The sequence below is a fragment of the Mustela nivalis genome (genome assembly GCF_964662115.1).
Source record: "Mustela nivalis genome assembly, chromosome: 6".
In the NCBI taxonomy this organism is placed as follows: Eukaryota; Metazoa; Chordata; class Mammalia; order Carnivora; family Mustelidae; genus Mustela; species Mustela nivalis.
In genome coordinates, this window is record NC_139025.1 from 33,414,725 (window position 1) to 33,438,555 (window position 23,831).

The window sequence follows — 23,831 nt, forward strand, 5'->3', positions numbered from 1 at the left end:
TTTTTTTTTTAAGATTTTATTTATTTATTTGACAGAGAGAGATCACAAGTAGGCAGAGAGGCAGGCAGAGAGAGAGAGAGAGAGGGAAGCAGGCTCCCTGCTGAGCAGAGAGCCCGATGCGGGGCTCGATCCCAGGACCCTGAGATCATGACCCAAGCCGAAGGCAGAGGCTTAACCCACTGAGTCACCCAGGCGCCCCTCCTCCTTGACTTCTTGCTTGGGCTTATAAATCACAAAGGCTGTGTGGTAGTTTACCATCTTGGTACACATTACAAAGATCCAATCTTTTAATTTTCCAAAACACGAATCTAAAAATTATAAAATCATAACTAAATCTTATCTCGGTTTAAGGAATTTTCTTGTCTTCTGTTGAGATGATGTCTGGCTGAAATTGAAAAGCCTGACAATACAAAATGCTGTTGAGGCTGCAGAATAAGCAGAACTCTCCTACACACTGCTACTGGGAAAGTCTTCAGTCTGCACTTAAACCTTGTAGCTTACCCACTACAAACATTTGCAAGATACCTGCATCTTCAGATTTACTCATCACAGTCCCCACTATGAAAAGTGGGGTCAACAGTCATCGTCCAAGATCCCCTTACTGACACTTCCATTACTATCACCCCCAATATAACATGTGATAGTCAACCTCTGGCCATTTGGAGCAAACCAAATCCTACAGAGTACAAGACAGTACCGACCATAATAGCATAATATCTAAATCAAAAATATTTATAAAACTGACAAATACTGCCATAGAAGAAACTACAGAAATAGACATAGGCAATTTCATATAGTTTTAATAGTTAATATTTACCTCGATGTGACAAAAGTAATTCAAAATGTACATAAAGAATCAACAATGAGATGGAGAAAAGTACTGACTGGCTATACAGGAACTTTTACAAACAACATTTAATTCTGCTTCGGACTCCAACTGTGAAAAATATAATCTCAACAGATGAATGAATTTAAGAAGATGGTGAAGTTTACTATAGCAATTAGACCATGCTACCTTTAACACATCATCTGTTTTACATTTTCTTCTATTTATATTAGCTGATATTATAAGTCAGTGAACTTGACATAAAAGAAAACAAAGGACAAGGGAAAAAGAGAGAAAAAGAAAAAACTTACCGGGATTGAAAATTCCTCAGCCAAATACTTCAAGGAGGATGCTTCTCTTGCCAAGAACTTGTTTCTTTCTCTCAGGTTGCCTTGAAGTTGTGTATCAAACTCCTTTCTTACCACAGAAGCAATAGAGTCAATAATTACAAGTTTAACTCCCTTTGAAATAATTTCTTCTTCCAAAGATTCAATCCTAGAAAAGCAGAATTTGCAAAACAGTAGATAAATTTAAGATATAATATAAAACAGGGTATTGCAAAGATTAACCAACTTAAAAACAATGATAACAAATTGTTCTTCCCTAAGTTACAGTAATGATTGCTAGTATTCAATAATCATAACTTATGTCCTGCCCTTCTATACATACAGCACTCTTTTTGAAAATGCACCAAAATGTTTTCATTTAATTTCATTCTCTGGTTCTCCTATGATACTGCTAATTTTAGGATGAAACTGCTTTCCCTAGCCCAATTCCAAAATGGTCCCCATTTACTCCCACCTTGTACTGACAGCCTTGTGCAGCCCCCTCCCACATTTACCAGGGTTGGTCTATATAACCAACAGTATATGACAAAATGATGATATGTCACTTCTAAGAGTAAGTTACCAAAGACTATGCCTGCCATCTTGGGCTCTCTCTCCCTTGCCCCCTCTCTCAGATCACTCTGTCTCAGGGAGACAGGTTGCCATGCTATTAACAGCCTGATGCAGAGGCCCACATGGTGAAGAACAGAGGACTCTGGCCAACAGCCAGCAAGGAAGGGAGGCCTTCCAGCCAACTACACAAGTGACCCTGGAATTCTCCAAGATTCTCCAGCCCCGTTTGAGGCTTGAGATGACCACAACCCTGACCAACAGCTTGACTGCAACCTCTTCTGCAACCCCAAGCCAGAAACACTCAACTAAACCACTCCCAGATACCTAAGCCTCTGCTACTATGTAAGATAATACATGTTTGCTGTTTTAAGCTGTTGAATTTGGGGGGTAACCTGTTAATGGAAAATAGATAATAATACACCCCTTAAATAATTCAATCTAGGGGCGCCTGGGTGGCTCAGTTGGTTAAGCGACTGCCTTCAGCTCAGGTCATGATCTTGGAGTCTCAGGATTGAGTCCTGCATCAGGCTCCCTGCTTGGTGGGAGTCTGCTTCTCCCTCTGACCCTCCCCCTTCTCATGCTCTCTCTCTCTCTCTCTCTCTCATTCTCTCTCTCTCTCAAATAAATAAATAAAATCTTTTAAAAAAAATTAAATCTAAAACTCACTCAGTATGTTTTCATTTTTAAAAACAAATTTCATCCAATAGGATGTAGCAAATAAAGAACTCTGAAATAATTATTTCCCATAACCCTAATACCTATGTAGAAACTTTTTTCACTCAGCTGAAAACATAAAAAACAAAAAATAAATCTTCAAAGTATTACTAAAATACCAAAATCTAAAGCAGCATACCTTTGTAGAACTTCATCACAGCTGAGTTCCCGATAAAGATGAACCTTACTGCTTGTCAAAAGCAATTTTTCTTCAGTGTCAAAATATCTGGGGAAACGAGATTCTGCTATCTCAACCAGTCTGTATGGGAGAAAAAATAACACAAGTGAAAATAACTAATGATATTTAAGGCCATAATGCTGAACTTCTAATGAATTTTACTTAGGAAACTCATAAACTATAACACTGGAACAAAAATAGAGGAGGTATAAGCAAAATAAACCTTCCTTTATAAGCACTAAAAGAGGTCAGCAGCCAGAGCATGAGACCAGCAAGGGCTCTCAGATCTCATTTAAGATCAAGTAAGCAACAATGTATCTGAGGGTTATCTTTCTAGGAATAGATATGCTTTTTAATAAGTGATAATTTGACTAGCAGCTGTAAGATATGTTTAGTAAATAAGAAAGTTATTTCATCCCGAATGAAAGAAATATATTTGAACAAATATATAATATTATCATTCTAACTATCAAAGATCATTAAGTCTCCATGTCTCAGAACAGAAAAACGTTGCTTCCTTCTCTCTCTCTCTCTCTGCCTGCCTCTCAATGTACTTGTGATTTCTCTCTGTCAAATAAATAAATAAAACCTTAAAAAAAAACAAAACAAAAAAAACAAAAAAGGGGCGCCTGGGTGGCTCAGTGGGTTAAGCCGCTGCCTTCGGCTCAGGTCATGATCTCAGGGTCCTGGGATCGAGTCCCGCATCGGGCTCTCTGCTCAGCAGGGAGCCTGCTTCCTTCTCTCTCTCTCTCTCTCTCTCTGCCTGCCTCTCAGTGTACTTGTGATTTCTCTCTGTCAAATAAATAAATAAAACCTTAAAAAAAAAAAAAAAAGAACAGAAAAACGTGCTTTCTAAATTAAAATGTAATATATACAAAACAAATGCTATCTAATAACTTCTTTGTAAACAGGACATTATTTTCCGTTCATAGAATTGCTGCTATTCTTTTCCTCAATCTCCTATTGAGTTTGTAGGTGCTCAGAATGGTTTGATAACTCCCTAGCTGAATTCCTGGGACTAGATGATCTTTAGGTCCCTACTCCTCCACCATCTGTTACCTCACCCCTCCCCAGGGAATTATCTTCTAAACAAATAAATGTTGTCTAATATTTCTTTAGTGGATAAAAAAGGATTTTCTACATTCTGAACTCAAAGCCAGCTCTAATACATGGGGTAGGCCAAGTGTAGGAGAGTGACAAGGCCAAACAGATGCAAGTATCATCATTAACAGCTTAAGACATGGAGCTCAGTACTAGAAACTTCAAATGTTTCTGTTAAAAATATAAAAAAGTATAAATCTTTGAGTATAACTGCCTCCTATTTAAAATGATACTTTATCCAGCCTGATACTTAACCATCTAAGGATGACTGGGAGGAAGGCCTATAAACACAAAAATCACCCTATACTTTATGTTCCATTTAAACACGCAAAAGTACAGGGGCACCTGGGTGGCTCAGTAGGTTAAAGCCTCTGCCTTTGGCTCAGGTCATGACCCCAGGGTCCTGGGATTGAGCGCCACATTGGGCTCTCTGCTTGGCAGGGAGCCTGCTTCCTTCTCATTCTCTGCCTGCCTCTCTGCCTACTTGTGATCTCTGTCTGTCAAATAAATAAATAAAACCTTTTTTAAAAAATAATAAATAAATAAAGACACAAAAGTACAAAGAATAGTGTTTTCATTTCTAGATAGTTAATGAGTCCCAAGAAGAGGCTGAGAACGCTAAAAAGATTAACAAAATAAATTCCTCACATATATTATAATCAGAAATGAAAAAGAAAAATCTAAAATAGAAAGAGAAAACTGGTCAATAATATTTTTAAAGTATATTTTGAACAATTGGGGGCGGGGAAAGGCATCAATAGGTTGAACAGGAAAAGGAAAAATTACCAAAAAATGTGTAAAGACTGAGAACAAAATGGATCAAGTGAGCATTCAGAGGAAGTGCATGAGAGAGAGACACAGGGTGGAATAGCAGAGGAAATGAGGTAAGCGATGAAAGCAGGAAAAAAATGAGATGACACTGGCATGGGCAGGACAGGCACATTTTAAGGATTGGAGGAAAATGTGTAAATTTCTTGATTAGGACAACTATTTGCTGAGTTTGGAGCTGGTCAGGGAAGTCAGCTAAAAACTCTGATGCTTGGGACTCACTGATTTTAATAAGATAGGTGTGGCCACATCAGCCAGAAACATGGAAGTTTTTCAAAATTGGATGCCCGGTTGATTAGGTACTGAGTACTTACCTCAATCAGTGAGTACCTAACTCATTGGCAACAACAACTGAACAAATGACAGAATAATAATTTTCTGCCTTCAACACTAGGCTGAATTTCCACTGGTGCCTTGAGTGGTAAAAAGCTCTGGAACTTATTACTGCTCTCTCATTCCATTAAGTCCCCTCAGAAGGAAGGTGGTCAATGTATGAACACAAAGTGACTTTATTCACAGTTGCCAGGCAAAATAACTGTATCAAATGGTTATTTATATACCAATATGCTTTCTATAATCAGTTTCTCCAAGTATTTTGTTTTAGAAAAAACATCTAAAAATATATATAAATCATAAACCAAATACACATGTAGTATCTATATGCCTCACACTAATTATAGCAATTTCTTGTGACAATCTTCATCACAAAGATCTTTCCTGGCTGGAGTAACAACAGAAGAGAGCCTCACTTTTACATAAAGTTTGAAAGCAGTGCCATCTAGTGGACATCTTTTTCATAAATAGTATTCTTTTCAAGTATGCACTGAAGATTTATTCACTCAAAACATATTTATTGAGGGACGCCTGGGTGGGTCAGTTGGTTAGGCATCCAACTCTTGGTTATGATCTCCCAGTTGTGGGATCAAGCCCCACATCAGGCTCTGTGCTCAATGTGGAGTCTACTTCAGCTTCTCTCTCCCTCCCCCTCTCACTAACTCTCTCTCTCAAATAAATATATTTTTTAAATACATATTTATCGAGGACCCACTCTATGCCAGGCACCATTCTAGGTGCTAAGGATGTGACAAAGGACAAGAACAACAAAAACAACAAAAAACTTCCCTCATGGAACTTTTACAGTCTACTGAGAGAGACAAACAAATATACTTTATACATCAGGTACTAAGTGCTCTAAAGAAAAATGAATCAGAATGAGGGAATAGATTGTGAAAGATGGAAGCAAGTGCTATTTTATGTAAAGTGGCCTGGGAAAGCCTCTTCAATGAGGTGAATTTGAGCAATGGTTTAAAAGAGATGAGAAAATGAACCATTTGATATCCAGTGGAAGAGACAATAGGAAAAGAGAATTATATATAAGAAGTGCCTGGGGTAATCAAGGAATAACAAACAAGGAGGCTAATGTAGCTGGAACGTAGGAAACAAATAAAAGGAAATAAAGTCAGGATGCCTGGGTGGCTCAGTGGGTTAAGCCTCTGCCAGGGTACTGGGATCGAGTCCCACATAGGGCTCCCTGCTCAGCTGGGAGCCTGTTTCTCCCTCTGCATTGCCCCTCCCCACTGCATGTGCTTCTTCTAGCTCTCTCTCAAATAAATAAATAAAAATCTTTCTAAAAAATTAATTAATTAAAAAGGAAATAAAGTCAGAGTGTTAGCCAGGGGCCAGGATCACGTAAGATCCTTAGGACTGTGGTATTTTGTTTAGGTATTACTTAGTGAACTAAGAAACCTGGAAGCAGAACTGAGACAATCTGACTTTTTTTTTCTTTCCAGAATCACTATCAGATGGAAAAGGGGCTGTACATGGGGCACAGGTCAAAACAAGACCAGCTAGTACAGTAATCCAGATAAGAAAGATGATAGTGACTTGACCTGGGGAAGAGCTCAGCTGATTAGAAAGACCTGAACTTAATGTATAGTTCACAAGCTGAAGGAATTTCTTGACTAATTGGATGAGCATCTGGAGGAATGGAATTACCATTCACTGAAGTGGAGAAGACTGGATTCGTTCCAGGTTTTTGTTATTAGTTCCCCCTGTTACTTCACAGCTCTTGTATAAAAGGAAATTTAAATGCTTTACATTAGCGACCACATGACAACTTGAAATAAAACACATGCTTAATGTAAAAAAAAAAAAGTTTTCCAAAATTCTAGTTGAAATATAGCATCATACATGTCCTGAAATAGAAGTTTATGGTTTCTCAAAGCTTCTTATACATATGTAATATTTTCCTGTTTATTAATTCAGTATGTATTTGTTCAACAGTGTGATATAAATATAACAGTGTGAATCTATTAGTCCTTTACAGATTCCAGATAATTCCAAAGTTTTTTTTAAAGTATTTATGAATTCCATTTCTTAGAACCTCTTCAAGATCTTCCCACTAATTCACCTAGATTCACAAATGATAAGGCAGCTAAAATTAGACCAAGGTGAAACCTACCCAAACTCATGAAACCATCCTAAAAAACATCTCTCTCTCTCTCTATTGTTTGCCTCACATCAAAGATCCTGGATTCATGCCAACAAGCAAATAGGTAAATGGTCCTAAGACCACAATGGCAATTAACCTTCCTAATAACCCAAAGTCATGGCTAGCCACTAACACTACATGCCTCCCTTCTGATACACTGATTCAGAAAGACTGACACCTTATGAACAGTTGGCTAGGGATTGGAGGGCACTGGCTGTGGGGTACCTGGTACCTTCAAAGGTGACAGGCAGCTCCTCAGATCCAAACTTGGCCACTGTTTCCACACAGAAAAATACAACATACATCTCTCCTTTGTACACAGAGCTCTAATAGCTACAATTTTTCATGTTTGTGATTATTTAATGTCTTCCTCCCCTGTGGAACTACATATTTCTTCCTAGTTTTCAGAGCTTTTCTGATTTCATGAAAACTCAGGACTGTCCACTTCTACCTCTTAAATTCCCAATCCTATATCCCACCTCCCAAGCCCTCACCTTCCAGAGTCCAGGGCCCCATCTCTTGTTTCAGTCCCTCAATTTGCCTCACACACATACCCACTTGCAGTTCGAAGACCCACTTTATCATCCTTTATCCATTTTTCTCCCAAAATTATATATTGAAAACCTCTATTACTATTTACCATCCCTTCTTTATTCTTAACTCTAGTTCCATCTTTTCCTAATTACCTCCAACAGGGATAAGACAGTAGTTCCTCAATTCTCATATACTAGAATTCTCATGGTTGCCAAAATTTTTGTACAAGTCACTAGATTAATCCCTTTACCCATATTCTCAAGGTATATATAAGCACAGAGTGTCTAAGACCATATCAGATCTTAAGCATAAGTCCAATAGGTTAAACAAATATAGACTCTTCTGAATCAATCAGAAAGGCAGACCCAGAACTCTTCTTGCTTAACATTCCCCTCTCCACAAGGCAGTCCTTGAATACCTGAGGGTTAGTACCAGACTCTACTATTATGTAATTACTAATTAGTTTGGAGATAAAATTTTAGTCTAAGGTGAACAAGCATACTTAACATACTACTTTAGATTATCTTCTCAAAGATATGTAAAAATGCACTAGTGTATTGCTTTAAAAAAACAAAACTAATCGGGGTGCCTTGGTGGCACAGTTGGTTGAGTGACCAATGCTCGGGCTTGGGTCATGATCTCAGGATCATGAAATCGAGCCCCACCAAGACAGGCTCTGGAGCCGAGTCTGCTTAGGACTCTCTCTCCCTCTCCTTCTGCCCTTCCCCACTGTGCATGCACATGCTCTCTCTATACCACTCTATCTAAAATAAATAATCTTTAAAAGCATATATATATATATAACTAAAATATATATAAATAAATATATAAGTAACTTTTTATATATATAAATAAATATGTAATTTCATATATAAAAAGTATATATATATATATATAACTAATCTTTCCAAAGTGTTTTTAAATACATCACCCACAAGGTTCTCTTTTTCTTTTAATGCATTTTAAACTTACACAGTTTTATTTACTCCTCCTGTTTTTTTCCCTCCTTCTTGATAAAAAAGGTAACTTGCAAATTATTATTAAAATTAAAAATTATAATTACTTTCCACTTTTTATCACTTACCCTAAATTCTCTATAAGCAAATTGAGTTTTTTGTTTTCTTTTCTTAAGAGCAAGAGGGAGAGGGATGGGGGACAGGGAAGGTTATAGGGAGAGAGAGATAATCTTAATCCATGCTGAGCATGGAGCTTGATTTGAGTCTCAATATCATGACCCTGAGATCATGACCTGAGCCAAAATCAAGGGCTGGACACTTAAACAACCGACTGAGCCACTCAGGCATCCCTTTACACAAATCCTTTAACCTTCCTCAGAATAATCCTTCAACTCACGTTCTCATTTGTGCTAATAAGACAGCTTGCTTGTAAGCACAAAATGAAGACACTGCTACATACAGAGGCATACAAAAAGCTAAAACGCATTCTTTGTTGAGTCTCATTTTCCATGCTGTTACCTCTTCTCTAAGTCCAGAAATGATCCCAGTGGTGACAGACACTACTAATTACCTACCAATATCTATTCCCACTTCTTTACTATGAGAACCCCAATTTTACTCAGGCAGCAATGTTAACCAGCCCCAGGAAACTAACTTATCATGCTTATTATGACAATCTTTTCCCCTTCCTTTCCTCACTCTCCCTTGCATATAGGGGTGTCTCAGTGAGAAATCTGCATGACAATTCCAGAGGATGAAAAGGAAATCAACAGAGGGAAAGAGACAGCTATTCTGAAAAACATTTTTTCCTGATAAAACAGATAGCTGGTATTTCCCTTCCCACTGACTGGGAATGCCCCAGCCCTATTAGGTCTCCCTGTCATCAATGCTCCCAATCAGTGCCTGCAACCACCTACTCACTGCTCTGTGGGTATTGCAGCAGAAAGCTTTCCTAACTGATTAACGAACCTTCCCCCAATAAATCTAAATAGGGGTCAAGCTGTAATAGCACAAATGAAATAGGACCAGGCAGTACAGAGCCATCTCCAGTCTCTGTCCTCCCGTGACGAACTCTCCAGAAGGAGAAGGAGCTACTCCAGAAGGAGGACTGGCACTTTTGATTCCACCTGACCCTATCACCACACCTCAGAATGCAATCCATGTGGCAGCCAGATGACCATACTCTTCCAGCCTGTGCAGAACAGACTAGAAAAGTAAAAACAATGTAAATTTCAACCCCTATCCTCCAATGACCTTCATTAAGGTTCCCTGTAAATTATGAAACATAATTCCAGGGGCACTGGCTACCTCAGTCAGTAGAGCAACCAACCCTAGATCTTGGGGTTTTGAGTTTGAGCCCCACACTGGGTATAGAGATTACTCAAAAATAAAATCTTAAAAAAAAAAAAAATGGAAGAAATATAATTCCAATAAAGGGACTAAAATTTTACCTCATTTCCAACTTTCCTTTAGTTTGTTGAAGGTTAGTCACTGGCATTTTAAATTTTTTTTTTTTTAAGATTTTATTTATTTAAGAGAGAGACAGTGAGAGAGAGCATGAGCGAGGAGAAGGTCAGAGGGAGAAGCAGACTCCCCGTGGAGCTGGAAGCCTGATGCGGGACTCGATCCGGGGACTCCGGGATCATGACCTGAGCCGAAGGCAGTCGTCCAACCAACTGAGCCACCCAGGCGTCCCGTCACTGGCATTTTAAACAGTACATTTCATTTGGACAACCTGAGTGAAACAATGTCTTGATTATCAGTGTTAGCATCAAATGTATTTCAGTGTTCAGATTTTCAGTGCTCTCATATACTTATGCTTTTGTTCTTTTTTACCATTTATTTAAGATCCAAATAAGTTCATCACATTGGAACTGACCAATATGTCTTTTTTCCCCAGCTTTATTGAGATATAACTGGCATATAACATTGTGTAGGTTTAAGGTATACAATGTGATGAGAGCAATATACCTTTCAAATCCCTTTTAATCCAAAGGTTCCTCCTCCAACTCTAACTCCAAGAATCATTTGTTCTGTCATTTGCCACAGTTCGGATTTTGTTGACTGCAACTCTCTGGTATTGTTTAACATGTTCCTCTCTTCTCTATATATGTTGTAAACTAGTAGTTGGATCTGAAAGCTTGATCACACTCAGGCTTGACTAGTCTTCCATCAGGAGGTACCACAATGACTAGTTTTCTTTTTGTGATATTAAGCCTTTATGTTTATGAGCTATTGTCACTCATGATACTTCTGACATCAAATATTTGGGTTTTCCATAACCAAGCAATTTTTTAATTCCCTATCGACACCAACTGGGTATCAGACACTTAACTATCAGGAGTTAGCTCAGACTCCACAGGTTAAGGGCTCAGACCAACAAGACTGCCCGCCCCCCCACATCAAGGCCTGAATCTCAAGTCCTAGACCTCTGGGAATATTAATACTACTACTACTTCTGACCCACTGAGCAACTACAAAATAGGAGTTCCCACACACCCCTCCTCAAGTTCAATAATTTTGCTAGAATGGTGCAAAGAACTCAGGAAGGCATTTTACTTACTATTACCAAATTATTACAAGAATAAAAGATAGAACTCAAGAAAAGATTGGGGAGGGCTCCATGGCACACCACCCTCCCAGCACCTTGTGTTCACCAACCCAAAGCTCTCCAAACCCTATCATTTGGAGATTTTTGTAGAGATCCCATTACATAGGCATTATTGATTAAAGCACTGGCCTTTGGCAATTAACCAGTTACCAGCCTCTTTCCCTTCCTCAGAGGTTGGGGGGAATGGGTGGAGCTGAAAGTCCCCTCTCTATAATCACATGATTGGCCACCAGCTCCCATCTGAAGCTTTCCAGGGCCCCACCAAAAATAATCACATTAGCATAAGCTCAGGTATGTTTGAAAGGGGCTGATTATGAATAACAAATGATACGCCTGGCGCTTCTATTAACTCGGGAAATTCCAAAGGTTTTAGAAGCTCTTTGGCCAAGAATCAGGACAAAGACAAAATACGGATTTCTTCTTATATCACAGTATTCAATGCCTAGGTCCATTAGATTGCTGGGGTTTTTAATTTGATGATATTCTATCAGTCCTTCTTCATTTATTATTGCTGGAATACTCCTGTAAAAAGACCTATTTGTTACTCAGTAATATAGTTCATATAGAAAAAGAATAGATGTTTGATTTCCTTTTTTTTTCAACTCATTTTCAAACTAATGAGTTGCTTCTCTAAATTTCTGTGTATTACAGACTTATGACTTTAAACATAGTTCACAGGTTTTAATCTACTGTCATTATTATCTTACTGGTGGTCAGTGTGTCTCATCTTTGGCCAGTGGGAACCTGTTCAGGTTGACTCCTGAGTCCTAAGTGGTCTTTGATAACTTCCTTGTCATCTGATAAGTTTCAGACTCGACTTAAAAATTTCCTGCACCAGTGCTAGAAGCAGCCATTTCCCCAAAAACCCTCATTCCTTTTAGTAGGAAATGGTGTCTGGTTTTCACAATTTGAGAGTAATGCCTGTCCATTCATTTATCAAACATTTTCTGCGCACTTAATATGTGTCAGTCACTAGATTTGGCTTTGAAGATACAAAGATATAACACAAACTCACAAAGCTGACAAACTTATGGCATATACTGAAAATACATAACAAGCAATAGAGAAGAACAAAGAAAATAAATTCCAGGCAAAATAATCTATTTGGAACTTATCTGGCTACCGAATACACTTTGATCTAACTAATATCCTTAGAGAGAAATAAGGGAGAGACTTTAACACAATTAGACAGACTCAAAGGACTATACCTATACTACACCTTGACTAAAAGAACAAAAATGAATCAGTCTCCAGACCTATAAGTACTCTTGCTCATGAAGGTTAATCAGAGCAGGGGAGGAGGAGGACCAAACTTATTTTCAGATGTACAGAATTACCCAAATAACCAAATGCCTCTCATAGAATGTTAAAGGTCCCTTTCAAATAAGGAAATCTTTCCTTTCCAAGCACAGATACACTTACTATCAGTGTGTTTATGTTGAATAACATACTGTTGCAAAGATTAAAGTGAAATACTTCTCAATCAAAATGTATTTTGAGGGACGCCTGGGTGGCTCAGTTGGTTAAGCAGCTGCCTTCGGCTCGGGTCATGATCCCAGCGTCCTGGGATCGAGTCCCACATCGGGCTCCTTGCTCCACAGGGAGCCTGCTTCTCCCTCTGATTCTGCCTGTGCTCGCTCTCGCTCGCTCTCTCTCTGACAAATAAATAAATAAAAATCTTTAAAAAAAAAAAATGTATTTTGAAATGTGCAACTTTTCCATTCACTAATATTTTACTCTCAACTAGAAATGAGTTACAAAGCACCTTAGCTTTTGCTTTTTTTAATTAAATTTCCCTCTTCCCCATTTTTACTTATATCCTTCCCTCTGTTTCTTAAACTTCTTTTTTCCTGACTTTCTGCAAAACAGCCTGTCCAGGAATCTCACTTAAGCCAATGACAAAAGGATAGAAAAGACAAAAAGAAACTGCTTCCTGTGTTAATCTTAAAAGGAAAATTCATTTAAAACAGCATCTAACATTCTGCATTCTCACAAAGAAAAGGTAAATGTTAACCTGTTTGAAAATGTTACATGCTATAAATAAGTTATAAAATAGGACATTACAATGGAAAAGAATTAAATCTCCCACCTTTCAGCACTAAATGCTGACTCTGTGTCGACGTACACAACAGCTCCTTCTAATCCTCCCATGTTGGTGGGTAACGTGGCCAAAATGCTCATCATTATACAAAACTGAGTTTTTCCACAACCTGGTGGGCCTGTAATCTAAAAAAAAAAAAAAAAAAAAATAGTTACATAAATATCACAAGTAGTCAAAGCAAAATCCTTTTAAGAATTTGACACTTGCACAGTCCCACTAACCTGGGTTCCTGGAGTTCTTTAATAAATCTTAACATTCCTTAGAATGTTCCTTAAATATTCTAATACATCCATTGTAAGGAATTAAGTCCTTCCCTATATCTTCTAATTGATACTAGTTAGATACCATCTTGGGGAAAAATGAGAAAATAGTCATTCAAATCATGCTCTGTGTTCTATAGTTCAAATGAAAAGCTTTGGTTAAGAGAGGCTAGAGGGTGCATATACACATTTAGAACTGGGAGTTATGTATCTTTTTCTCATTAAGACATTTATAAAAGGAACTTGAAAATATTTAAGAGGCTTTAATAATTGGTTTAGCATTTCTTATATGTTGGCCTTTTAGAATAATTTTGTACTAGTCCCTTAAAAAGCTACTTTGATCTTTATTGTGAACAGTAAAGAATTCAGGAATGAAGAGTACTGATGTATACAATTTATTTTCAAATGCTTCAGCAAAAAAAAGTGTGTGTGTGTGTGTGTGTGTGTGTGTGTGTGTGTGTGTACACAGAGAAAGATTAAGCAACTGTTAACAAAATTCAACAATGGTTGACTCTAGGTGATTCATACTTTGAAATTTTAGTTGGTGAAAGCTATTCTAAGATTACAAAATTTGAAATCAAGAGGATAGAGATGGAAAAAAATAGGAAATTCTCAAGTACAACTAGAAGTAATGAATAAAAATTAATTTGAGGGGCGCCTGGGTGGCTCAATGTGTTAAGCATCTGCCTTCGGTTCAGGTCATGATTTCAGGGTCCTGGGATGGAGCCCTGCATCGGGTTCTCTGCTCGGTAGGGAGCCTGCTTCCCCCTCTTTCTCTGCCTGCCTCTCTGCCTACTTGTGATCTCTGTCAAATAAATAAATAAAATCTTTTTAAAAATTTTAATTTGAAAATGTTAAAAAAAAAATCCCCTTTAGGGGTGCCTGGGTGGCTCAGTCGTTAAGCATCTGCCTTCAGCTTAGGTCACAATCCCAGGGTCCTGGGATGGAGCCCCAAATGGGGCTCCAAATGAGAGAAGACTGCTTCTCCCTCTCCCGCTCCCCATGCTTGTATTCCCTCGTTCACTTTCTCTCTCTCTCTCTCTCTGTCAAATAAATAAATAAATGGTCTTTAAAATATGTGTGTGTGTGTGTGTGTGTGTGTGTGTGTGTATACCCTTTAAACATATGCTATTTGTCACACTGGCTGCTGCATCCAAATATTAAGAACCAAAACACTATCCCTTTTGTCAAAGTAACACTAATAATTGTAACACAATTTTTCACAAAGGAAGGGAAAGAACAAGAGGGAAGGAAGAGAGAAAAAAAATCTCAGAGACAAAAAAGTCTGAGCTAAGACTTAGACTATAAGTATTTGAATAAACTGTCTTACATACATCATGAAGTAGGGAGAAATAAGCAGGGATGACCCATGAGTCTACATCACTTGTGCCAGTGGTTCTCAAACAAGTGAGCACTGGACTTGCCTGGCAAGCTTATTAACTGGCATGTCTGGTTCACTAGGTCTGGGATGTGGCCTGAGAATCTACATTTCTAATAAATTCCCAGATGATGTTTATGCTGTTGTATACTTTTGAGAACCATAGTCTAAAAATTTAAACTTAAGCTAACCTTCATTTATCAAGGCTCAACATTAAAAAACAAAAGCTCACAAGTTAGAAACCATGTGCTGATTTATTATAATCTCTAAACAGTGATTTAGACTTTCAGAATAAATTGTTGATACCAATAACAGTTTGCCAGATCATGAGTCATCAGTGGAAAGGGGTCTCCAAACTTTTTTGATTACATAGTCTGACCAACCAAAAACAAACAAAATTTATTATGGTCTTCCAACGTACACATATTTATTATATACATAGTATTTTACTAATACATTCTATACAATATAAAGCATACATAAAGTACGGATTAAGACATTTAAAATAGTTCATATCCTTTTTTTTAAAGGTTTATCTTTATTTTTATTTGTTTATTTGACAGAGAGCGGATACAAGCAGTGGGAATGGGAGCAAGAAAAGCAGGCTTCCCACTGAGCAGGGAGCCCAATTCATGGACCCGAGGATCATGACTTGAGCTGAGGGCAGATGCTTAACAACTAAGCCAACCAGGCACCCCTATTTTGTTTAAAAATTTTATTTATTTATTTGAGAGAGAGCATGTGCACAAGCACACATGAACAGGGCAGGGGACGTGAAGGGGGGGACAGTGGCTGAGGGAGAGGGAGAAGCAGACTCCCAGCTGAGCAGAGAGCCCCACGTGAGGCTCCATCCCAGGACCTCGAGATCATGACCTGAGGCAAAGGCAGACATTTAACTGACTGAGCCACCCAGGTGCCCCTCATATCTTATTAGTCGCACATATTTTTTTAAGATTTTATTCATTCATTTGAGAAAGAGATACAGAGAAAGAGACATAGACAGAGAGCATGAGCAGGGGGAGAGGCAGAGGGAGAGGGAGAAGCAGATTCCCCACTGAGCAAGGAGCCTGACATGGGGCTCAATGCCAAAACCCGGAGATCATGACTGAGCCAAAGGCAGGGCTCAATCCCACTACCCTGAGATCATGACCTGAGCCAAAATCAAGAGTCCGACCCTTAACTGTCTGAACTACCCAAGTGTCCCCAGATCTTTTCATTCTCATAAAAACCTAACACTTTTAGTGAAACAATTTTAATAATGAAAATAACAAATGAAATAATATTATTATTTAAGAATTTGTCATTCAGTAATTGAAATGTCAGGTCCTAAGTTCCAAATATTTCAGTATTTACAGGCAATGGCAGTTTAGTTAAGAAAGGGATAATTGCAAAAACGTAAGAACTGAAATTTTTAAAATATATCACTCATTCTTACTATTTTCATTTTTCAATAACTTCCATCAATTAGCAAAAGTTTTTGTTGAACTTTGGCTAATAAATTTCCATCTTTCCTCATGTCAATCAATTGTTCTTACAACATAATCAAAAGATACTGCATTTTAAGATTTTTAACAATTGGTTTAAAAATAATAATTCTTTATTTAGAAGATTTTTCAACAGTATAGCAAATACTGCTACAGGTTTTTTAAGTGTGCAGATAACAAAGTTTTCACAACACAGTTACCTTTGACAACAAAAATAACATTATAAAAGAAACATTTTCAAGCAATGATTCTTAAAAACACTCTGGGGGCGCCTGGGTGGCTCAGTGGGCTAAAGCCTCTGCCTTCGGCTCAGGTCATAATCCCAGGGTCCTGGGATAGAGCCCCAAATCAGGCTCTCTGCTCAGCGAGGAGCCTGCTTCCTCCTCTCTCTCTGCCTGCTGCTCTGCCTATTTGTGATCTCTGTCAAATAAATAAAATTTAAAAAAAAAAACACACTCCGTATTTTAATCTGTCTTCAAAAAGGCACTGACTTTCTCACTCATTATTAAAACATTACCTTGGGATGCCAGGGTGGCTCAGTGGGTTAAGCCACTGCCTTCGGCTCGGGTCATGATCTCAGGGTCCTAGGATCGAGTCCCACATCGGGCTCTCTGCTCAGCAAGGGCCTGCTTCCCTTCCTCTCTCTCTGCCTGCCTCTCTGCCTACTTGTGATCTCTCTATGTCAAATAAATAAATAAAATTCTTAAAAAAAAAAAAAAACATTACCTTTACTTTAGATTTTTTTTTTTTAATTTGACAGAGAGAGAGAGAGATCAGGAATAGACAGAGAGAGAGGAGGAAGCAGGCTCCCCGCTGTACAGACAGCCTGATGCGGGGCTCGATCCCAAGACCCTGAGATCACAACCTGAGCCAAAGGCAGAGGCTTAACCCACTGAGCCACCCAGGCACCCCAAAACATTACCTTTACTTTAAAGGGATGTTGTCAGAGTATACCACTGATTTGGGTGGTTGGTTAATTTTAATGTCCTATGAAGTATATTATATAGCCACTTCTCATATAAAAAAGGTCAGCAAATCTGACATATCTTTTCATTTAAAAACACATTTCACCTATCCTCAGTGGGTAGAATTCAACAGCTCTTTTCTTTGCTGTGAGATCACCAAAGAAGCCCTTGGGATTCAAATGATCTTCATGGCCAGTCCCCATCTCACTACAGAGTGCTGGAGAGATTCCACACTTCACTAACCAGGTTTTTATAAAAATTAACAATGCTAATACCATCCTGAAGCACTCTCCACACATCTGATATCAACTTCTGTGTTGCTACAGATAGCCTAAGGATAATGCAACAGAAAAGTTCAAAAGCTCTTGAGAGAGAACGTCTGTCCATATACCTACAACTTACCTACCATTTTTACTACTACTATGACTAGACTACCCTAATCTATCCAACAACCCATCCCTCTATCCATTCATCAATCTATCCCAGGTTTGGTTTGGTTTTTTAAAGAATTTATTTTTAAGTAATCTCTATACCCAGTGTGGGGCTCAAACTTAGAGCCCCAAGATCAAGAACAGCACATTCCACCCACTGAGCCAGTCTCAGTGTCTGGTTTTTTTAATGCATTTTAAAGTAAGTCAGAGACCTCAGCATGCTTTCCCTTAATAATTCAGCATGTATATCATTAATATGAATTTAACATGTTTGATTCTTTCCTTTTATAAGGTAAATTTTACATACAGTAAAATGCATAATCTTAAGTTTACCATTTGATGAGTTCCAACAAATGTATACACACATGTAATCTAAACCCCTATGAGTCAAAACATTACCATCACCCCAGGCAATTCCCTCATAAACACTGCTTTATGTTCAAGAAATTGTTCATATTCAAGAAGTCATATAAACATTGTATTAAATTCAGGAAGCTTATTGGGAGAATATATCTTCCCTGACCCATCTTTAGTTTAATGGCACACAAAAAAAACTTAGTTCTTCCTGTATTTCGCTACTGAAACAAAATCAAGCTAAAATGATCATCTGGGTCATGGTAGAAACTTCCATAGTTTATATAGTATCTTTCTACATTGAATAATCTGTTTTAATTCTTAATGTTTCAAATAATCTCTAATTATTTCTATATAACTTCTGACAGTATCTGTCCACAAAAGAATCCATTTAAGTTGCTGCCGTATTGTTTTCTTTGCTTTATTTCATTCATTTTATTGTAACGGGAAGAATAAGTGTGTCCCTAATATTATTAATAATATATTACATTTGGCCTTTTACTATTAAGAAAACTCAAAAGAGGCTTTTAAATATCTATCATTAATTTTAGTGATATTTTTCTACATACTGAATTTAAATGTCACTAAAAACTTATGGAAGTTTGTCTTCCTATCCCGTGTGGTTTTTTTTTTTTTTAAGATTTTATTTACTTAGGGGCGCCTGGGTGGCTCAGCGGGTTAAAGCCTCTCCCTTCAGCCCAGGTCATGATCCCAGGTCCTGGGATCGAGCCCCACATTGGGCTCTCTGCTCAGTGCAGAGCCTGCTTCTCTCTCTCTCTCTCTCTCTCTCTCTCTCTGCCTGCCTCTCTGCCTACTTGTGTTCTCTGTCAAATAAATAAATAAAATCTTTAAAAAAAAAAAAAGATTTTATTTACTTATTTGAAAGAAAGAGAATGAGTGAGCAAAAGCATGGGAGTAAGGCAGGAGCAGAGACAGAAAGATAAACAGACTCCATGCTGAGCACAGAGCCTGACAGGGAGCTTGATCCACAACCCCAAGATCATGAGCTGAGCTGAAATTGAGTCAGATGCTCAGCTGACTGAGCCACTCGTGCGCCCTATCCTGTGTGTTTCTTAATTATGATGGCTTCCTATTATTACTCAGTATTTCAAGGGACAAAAAAACAACAAAAGTTTCAATATAAAGGGTAATAGATATAATCCCTTATATCAAATTGTCCTTAGAATTTCAAAAAATTTTGGATGTCATCTCGGATGGAATTAGATTGTCAGGGACTGACTTCACTAGTCAAGGGAGATTCATCAGCTGACTTGTCTATGCACGTGGTTCACTCCTAGCACATTATTAGTATGGACTCCAGTATACAGTTTCTTCGCAGGAATCTTTTTGCCATTTGTTTGTTTTATGAGATTTGGTTTAGTCAAATCCAAAATCCACCTAAGTAGGTATGTAGAACTACAATTCATCCCATTACGCTGAAAATAAAGGTACTGCAAGGTGCCTCTGTCAATCTTCTGTAATACTTCCTCATGGACTATACCTGACATATGACAGTCTGACACATAGACCAAGTGAAGATGCCAGTGTCACTCTATACATTAAACACTCATTAAGAGGGGCGCCTGGGTGGCTCAGTGGGTTAAAACCTCTGCCTTCGGCTCAGGTCATGATCCCAGGGTCCTGGGATCGAGCCCTGCATCGGGCTCTCTGCTCAGCAGGGAGCCTGCTTCCTCCTCTCTCTCTCTCTCTCTCTCTGCCTGCCTCTCTGCCTGCTTGTGATCTCTGTCTGTCAAATAAATAAAAAAATCTTTAAAAAAAATACTCATTAAGGTTTATTTCATTTTCTAGGTTGAAATACCAATAGAAGTTAGAAGGTTTTTTTTCCCACAAACTAATGGACCATACTTACACACTTTGGAAACTGCTAGTTTTAAAGAGCCCCAAACACTCTTTTATTATTATCAAAGATGGTATGGATCAAATTAATTATCAGAAATCAGAGGAAAAGTAATTTTTGTCAGTGAAAGTTGTAAGTGGATCTAGAATATGAAAAACAGTTACTCTTCAGAGTTTTAACTAATGAGAGGAACAGAGGACTACCTTTCTATACATACTATCTACATACCAGTGGGATTTTTTTTTAAGATTTTATTTATTTATTTGACACAGAGAGAGAGAGATCACAAGTAGGCAGAGAGGCACGCAGAGACAGAGGGGGAAGCAGGCTCCCCGCTGAGTAGAGAGTCCGTTGCATGGCTCGATCCCAGGACCCTGAGATCATGACCTGAGATTGTGACCTGAGCCGAAGGCAAAGGCTTAACCCACTGAGCCACCCAGGTACCCCTACACACCTAAAGGGTTTAATGAGCTTAAACCCCTTAAATCCTTTGCGATTTTTAGTGGAAAGGTAAAACAAGCCACTATTTTAATTAAAATGATACACATGAAAACATTCAGTAATATATCAAGTCTCATGAAAATGTAAGGTATTCTCATTTTTCCATCTTTAAAGAAAACATGTTAAAAAAATCTGAAAACTTAAAAACAAATAGAACTGGCATTTTTTCTACTTCATTATTTTCACATACTATTCAGCATAGTCTGGGAAAAATAGAACATTATGTGAATAACATTATAAGATTTCTGGGGTTTGTTTTGTTTTGACTTTGCATTTGAAGTTGGATAATTACATTAGTTTAAGCTAAAATAACTAATTTCTATAGCAATCTCAGATCGTCTTCATACATTTTTCACTCTCTTTCTAGATTCAAAAAAATTTATGCTGCATGCAATTCTGATGGGCTGACTGGAGTTAAATTTCATTATTTTTTCAGGTTTACTTAGTGGGTTAAAACATTTCAACATTAATAATTTTTAGCTTCAGATAGTTTAGCTCTGAATTCTCCCAGCCAAACCACAAAGTTTCAAGTTGTGTTCAGTTCCCAGGTTCAGCTCCAATGGTGGTTAGAGAGAGAGAACATGCCAAACCAGAATAGTCTCGGTTAGTTGTTTCTTGGAAACTCTAGAGTGAATACAACATTTACACACAGAAAACACCAGTAAAATACAATCAGCTTCATATAGTTTAGATTCTGGGCTTCAACCCTGCCTGAGAAATAAAAGAACTGAACGAAAATAACCAGCGGTGAGGATCACTCAAATATCAACAGGAAAGCAAATATTAATAATTAGTTTAAAGGAGAAAGAAAATTATTCCTAAGCAAAGAAAGTCCAGTTGTACTGAAGTAAAAATGAAGCCTAGTCATTCTAATCTTTAGAGAGACTGAATGGTTAAAATGAATGTGAAACCTGGACCTGACAGGACCTAAAACCAAGTTAACTCTCCTCTCACTGAAGATGGGGGCAACAGGATGGACCATCTGCCAAACCAATACTTCACGTGAGAAAATTTAAGGACTGTCTGGTTCTGATCTGAGAAAAGAGCTTTGGAAACTTCCTAATATTTTTTTAAACAATGCCCCTCACCCATCTTTTGTCTCCATTTGCTCTACAATCATGTAGAAACATGAGTAGGCCTTCGATCTACAGAATTCATTTGAAAAATAACTAACTCTCAAAATCCTAAAACAAACAACAAACAAAATCTCAATCTCAGAAAGGCCAGGTACTACTTTGCCTTGTGAAAAAAACCTTGATCTTAAATTACATCAACATGTGGAAGGTTTTATATCTTGGATTTTCTCCACTACTCCTTCTTACTTCATATTAACAACTGCTATCTTTCAAGTACATGGGAAGGGACAAAAAAGAAGGGAGGGGAACTGAGCAGAAAAACAGAGGAGGACATGGAAATGACAAGTACCCCAAGCTTCACAGTTAAAAAAAAAAAAAAAAAATCAACAGTATCAAGGGACACCATCATCCATTTAACAATCATATAACATGTGCTATATAAAAGATTCTATGAAATCTTTATGGAGAAAGACATTTATTTCTAAACCAGGAAGTGAGTGAAGAATTAGGAGCAATGATCCAATCAACCACACCTGCTAAGATCCTGTATTAGGACAGGGGCCTGACTATCTTGCCTTTCAAAACACTGGGCAGGATAAACAAACCAGCAGATTATGGTCAAGGAATTCGAATTGAAGTTTCTCCCTAGCAATCCTAGTGCTGTTGTCACACATGGAGCACACCTACCCTGGCTGTATTCTGAAGGAGATGAGACCGATTTTGTCCAACCTACACACCCATGAGCAAGAAAAATAAATGTTTGCTGCTGTTGTAAGCAGTGTAAGCAGCCAAAATTGACTAATCAAAATTCATGTCTTGTACTTCACTGTTTATGCACTCCTATCACATGCCTGGTCCTTGAAGGCACTTAAGTTTACGATCCTGCCCTATTAGCTCCAGTGATCGTGCAGGCCACAGCTAACCTAGCCAATAAGAAAGAATAAGAACTGCATATCTAACTGTTCTGAGGAAAAATCAGGATGCCAAAATAGGACTCTGGCATCCTGCTCCTACCTTTTTGGGATAGTAGAATAGTCACTTCCAAAGCAAAACTGACCTGTTCAAGGACAACTGGTCTACTTAAATCATGAACAAAGCATAGAAATGTGTCAGGAAATACAAATAGTAAAAACGTGCTACATCCTTTCTCAGTATTTAGAGCAAGGATCTGGGTATAATCGTCCCTCTCAAATGCTGTAAAGATTTGGCAGGCTTCATAGGTTTACACTTCCAGAGGTACCCTTGAACAAAGATATGCAGACCTTTTATCTGTCTGTTGACATGAGTTTGGACCAGTTCTCTAGTCCAGTAACCTCAGGATTGCAGTATGAAAACACTTTTTTTTGGCGATCCCTTTCAATACAACCTTAATTTTACCAAGTCATATTAGCATCTTTATTCTACATTCTTAGTAGGGGTAATCTTGACCCCCAAGGATGAAACCTGCATTGGGGGTGGGAAGGGTTAGATTTTATTCTTTTTCAACCTAAAACACAGATACACAGACAGTACATAAACAGGCATATAATGTATCTGCAGCATTAAAATTCCATGGGGAAGGAAGCTTCATTAGAAAAAAAAATGTCTAAAAAGCTCATAAGGGGAGAAAATGAAAACACGATTGAAAAACACTGATTTAATGTACATGATCCCCTATGAGAAGGCTACCAGGTGGTTTGACCTCCACATTATATAAACTTTTAAACTTTAAATTTCAAACATATCTTTACTACCCATCGTTAGTAATAGCAGATGCCAAATTATCTGCTTAGATATTCCTCGAGTAAGGAATGTGATATTCCCAGGGAATGGGACAAAGCCCCGCAGTTCAGTTTCATCTGTGATTCCGCAGAGGCAGTTTCTCTTTGATTTCTCCTCTGCTGCTTCTGCTTTCAGCTCGAGGAGTGCTTCTCTACTTCCACTTTTGATCTTGGTGCTGTAACTGCACCTACACAGATTCAGCGACGTCCACATCAATCAAAACTGGGCATCAGGAAGGAGCAGCTATAAAAACACTAGCAGAATGTTTCCAGACTTACTCTTACTCCCTCTGTCATCTCCAGGCCTCATCGAAGTTTATCCTACCAGTTGCCTTACCTCTCTCACCAGATGTGACATCTACCTCGTATCTGGGACTCTAGGTTTGACCTTTTAACCAGAAACAAAGATCATGCAAGGCAATTAATTAATATGGTATCACCTCCAGTGACACCATATTAGTTCTCTATTGCTCTGTAACAAATTACCACAAACTTAACAGCCTAACACAACACCCGTTTCTTATC

The 23,831-nt window shown here is 38.1% G+C and overlaps 1 protein-coding gene across 13 annotated transcripts in view; it reads right to left on the bottom strand.

Moving 5' to 3' along the window:
- The window catches only part of RAD51B (RAD51 paralog B), a 681,452-nt gene that overhangs the window by 634,422 nt on the left and 23,199 nt on the right, over positions 1-23,831 (bottom strand). For 12 of the 13 annotated variants that reach the window (XM_082734027.1, XM_082734033.1, XM_082734032.1 and 9 more), the window contains exons 5-7: positions 13,228-13,364; positions 2,579-2,698; positions 1,138-1,321 (exon numbers count right to left, since the gene is read on the bottom strand). In XM_082734027.1, coding sequence (XP_082590153.1) covers positions 1,138-1,321; positions 2,579-2,698; positions 13,228-13,364 — 441 coding nt within the window. Of the gene's footprint in view, positions 1-210; positions 1,322-2,578; positions 2,699-13,227; positions 13,365-23,831 lie in introns of all 13 variants that reach the window. The other variant, XR_014312601.1, reaches the window with a different exon arrangement.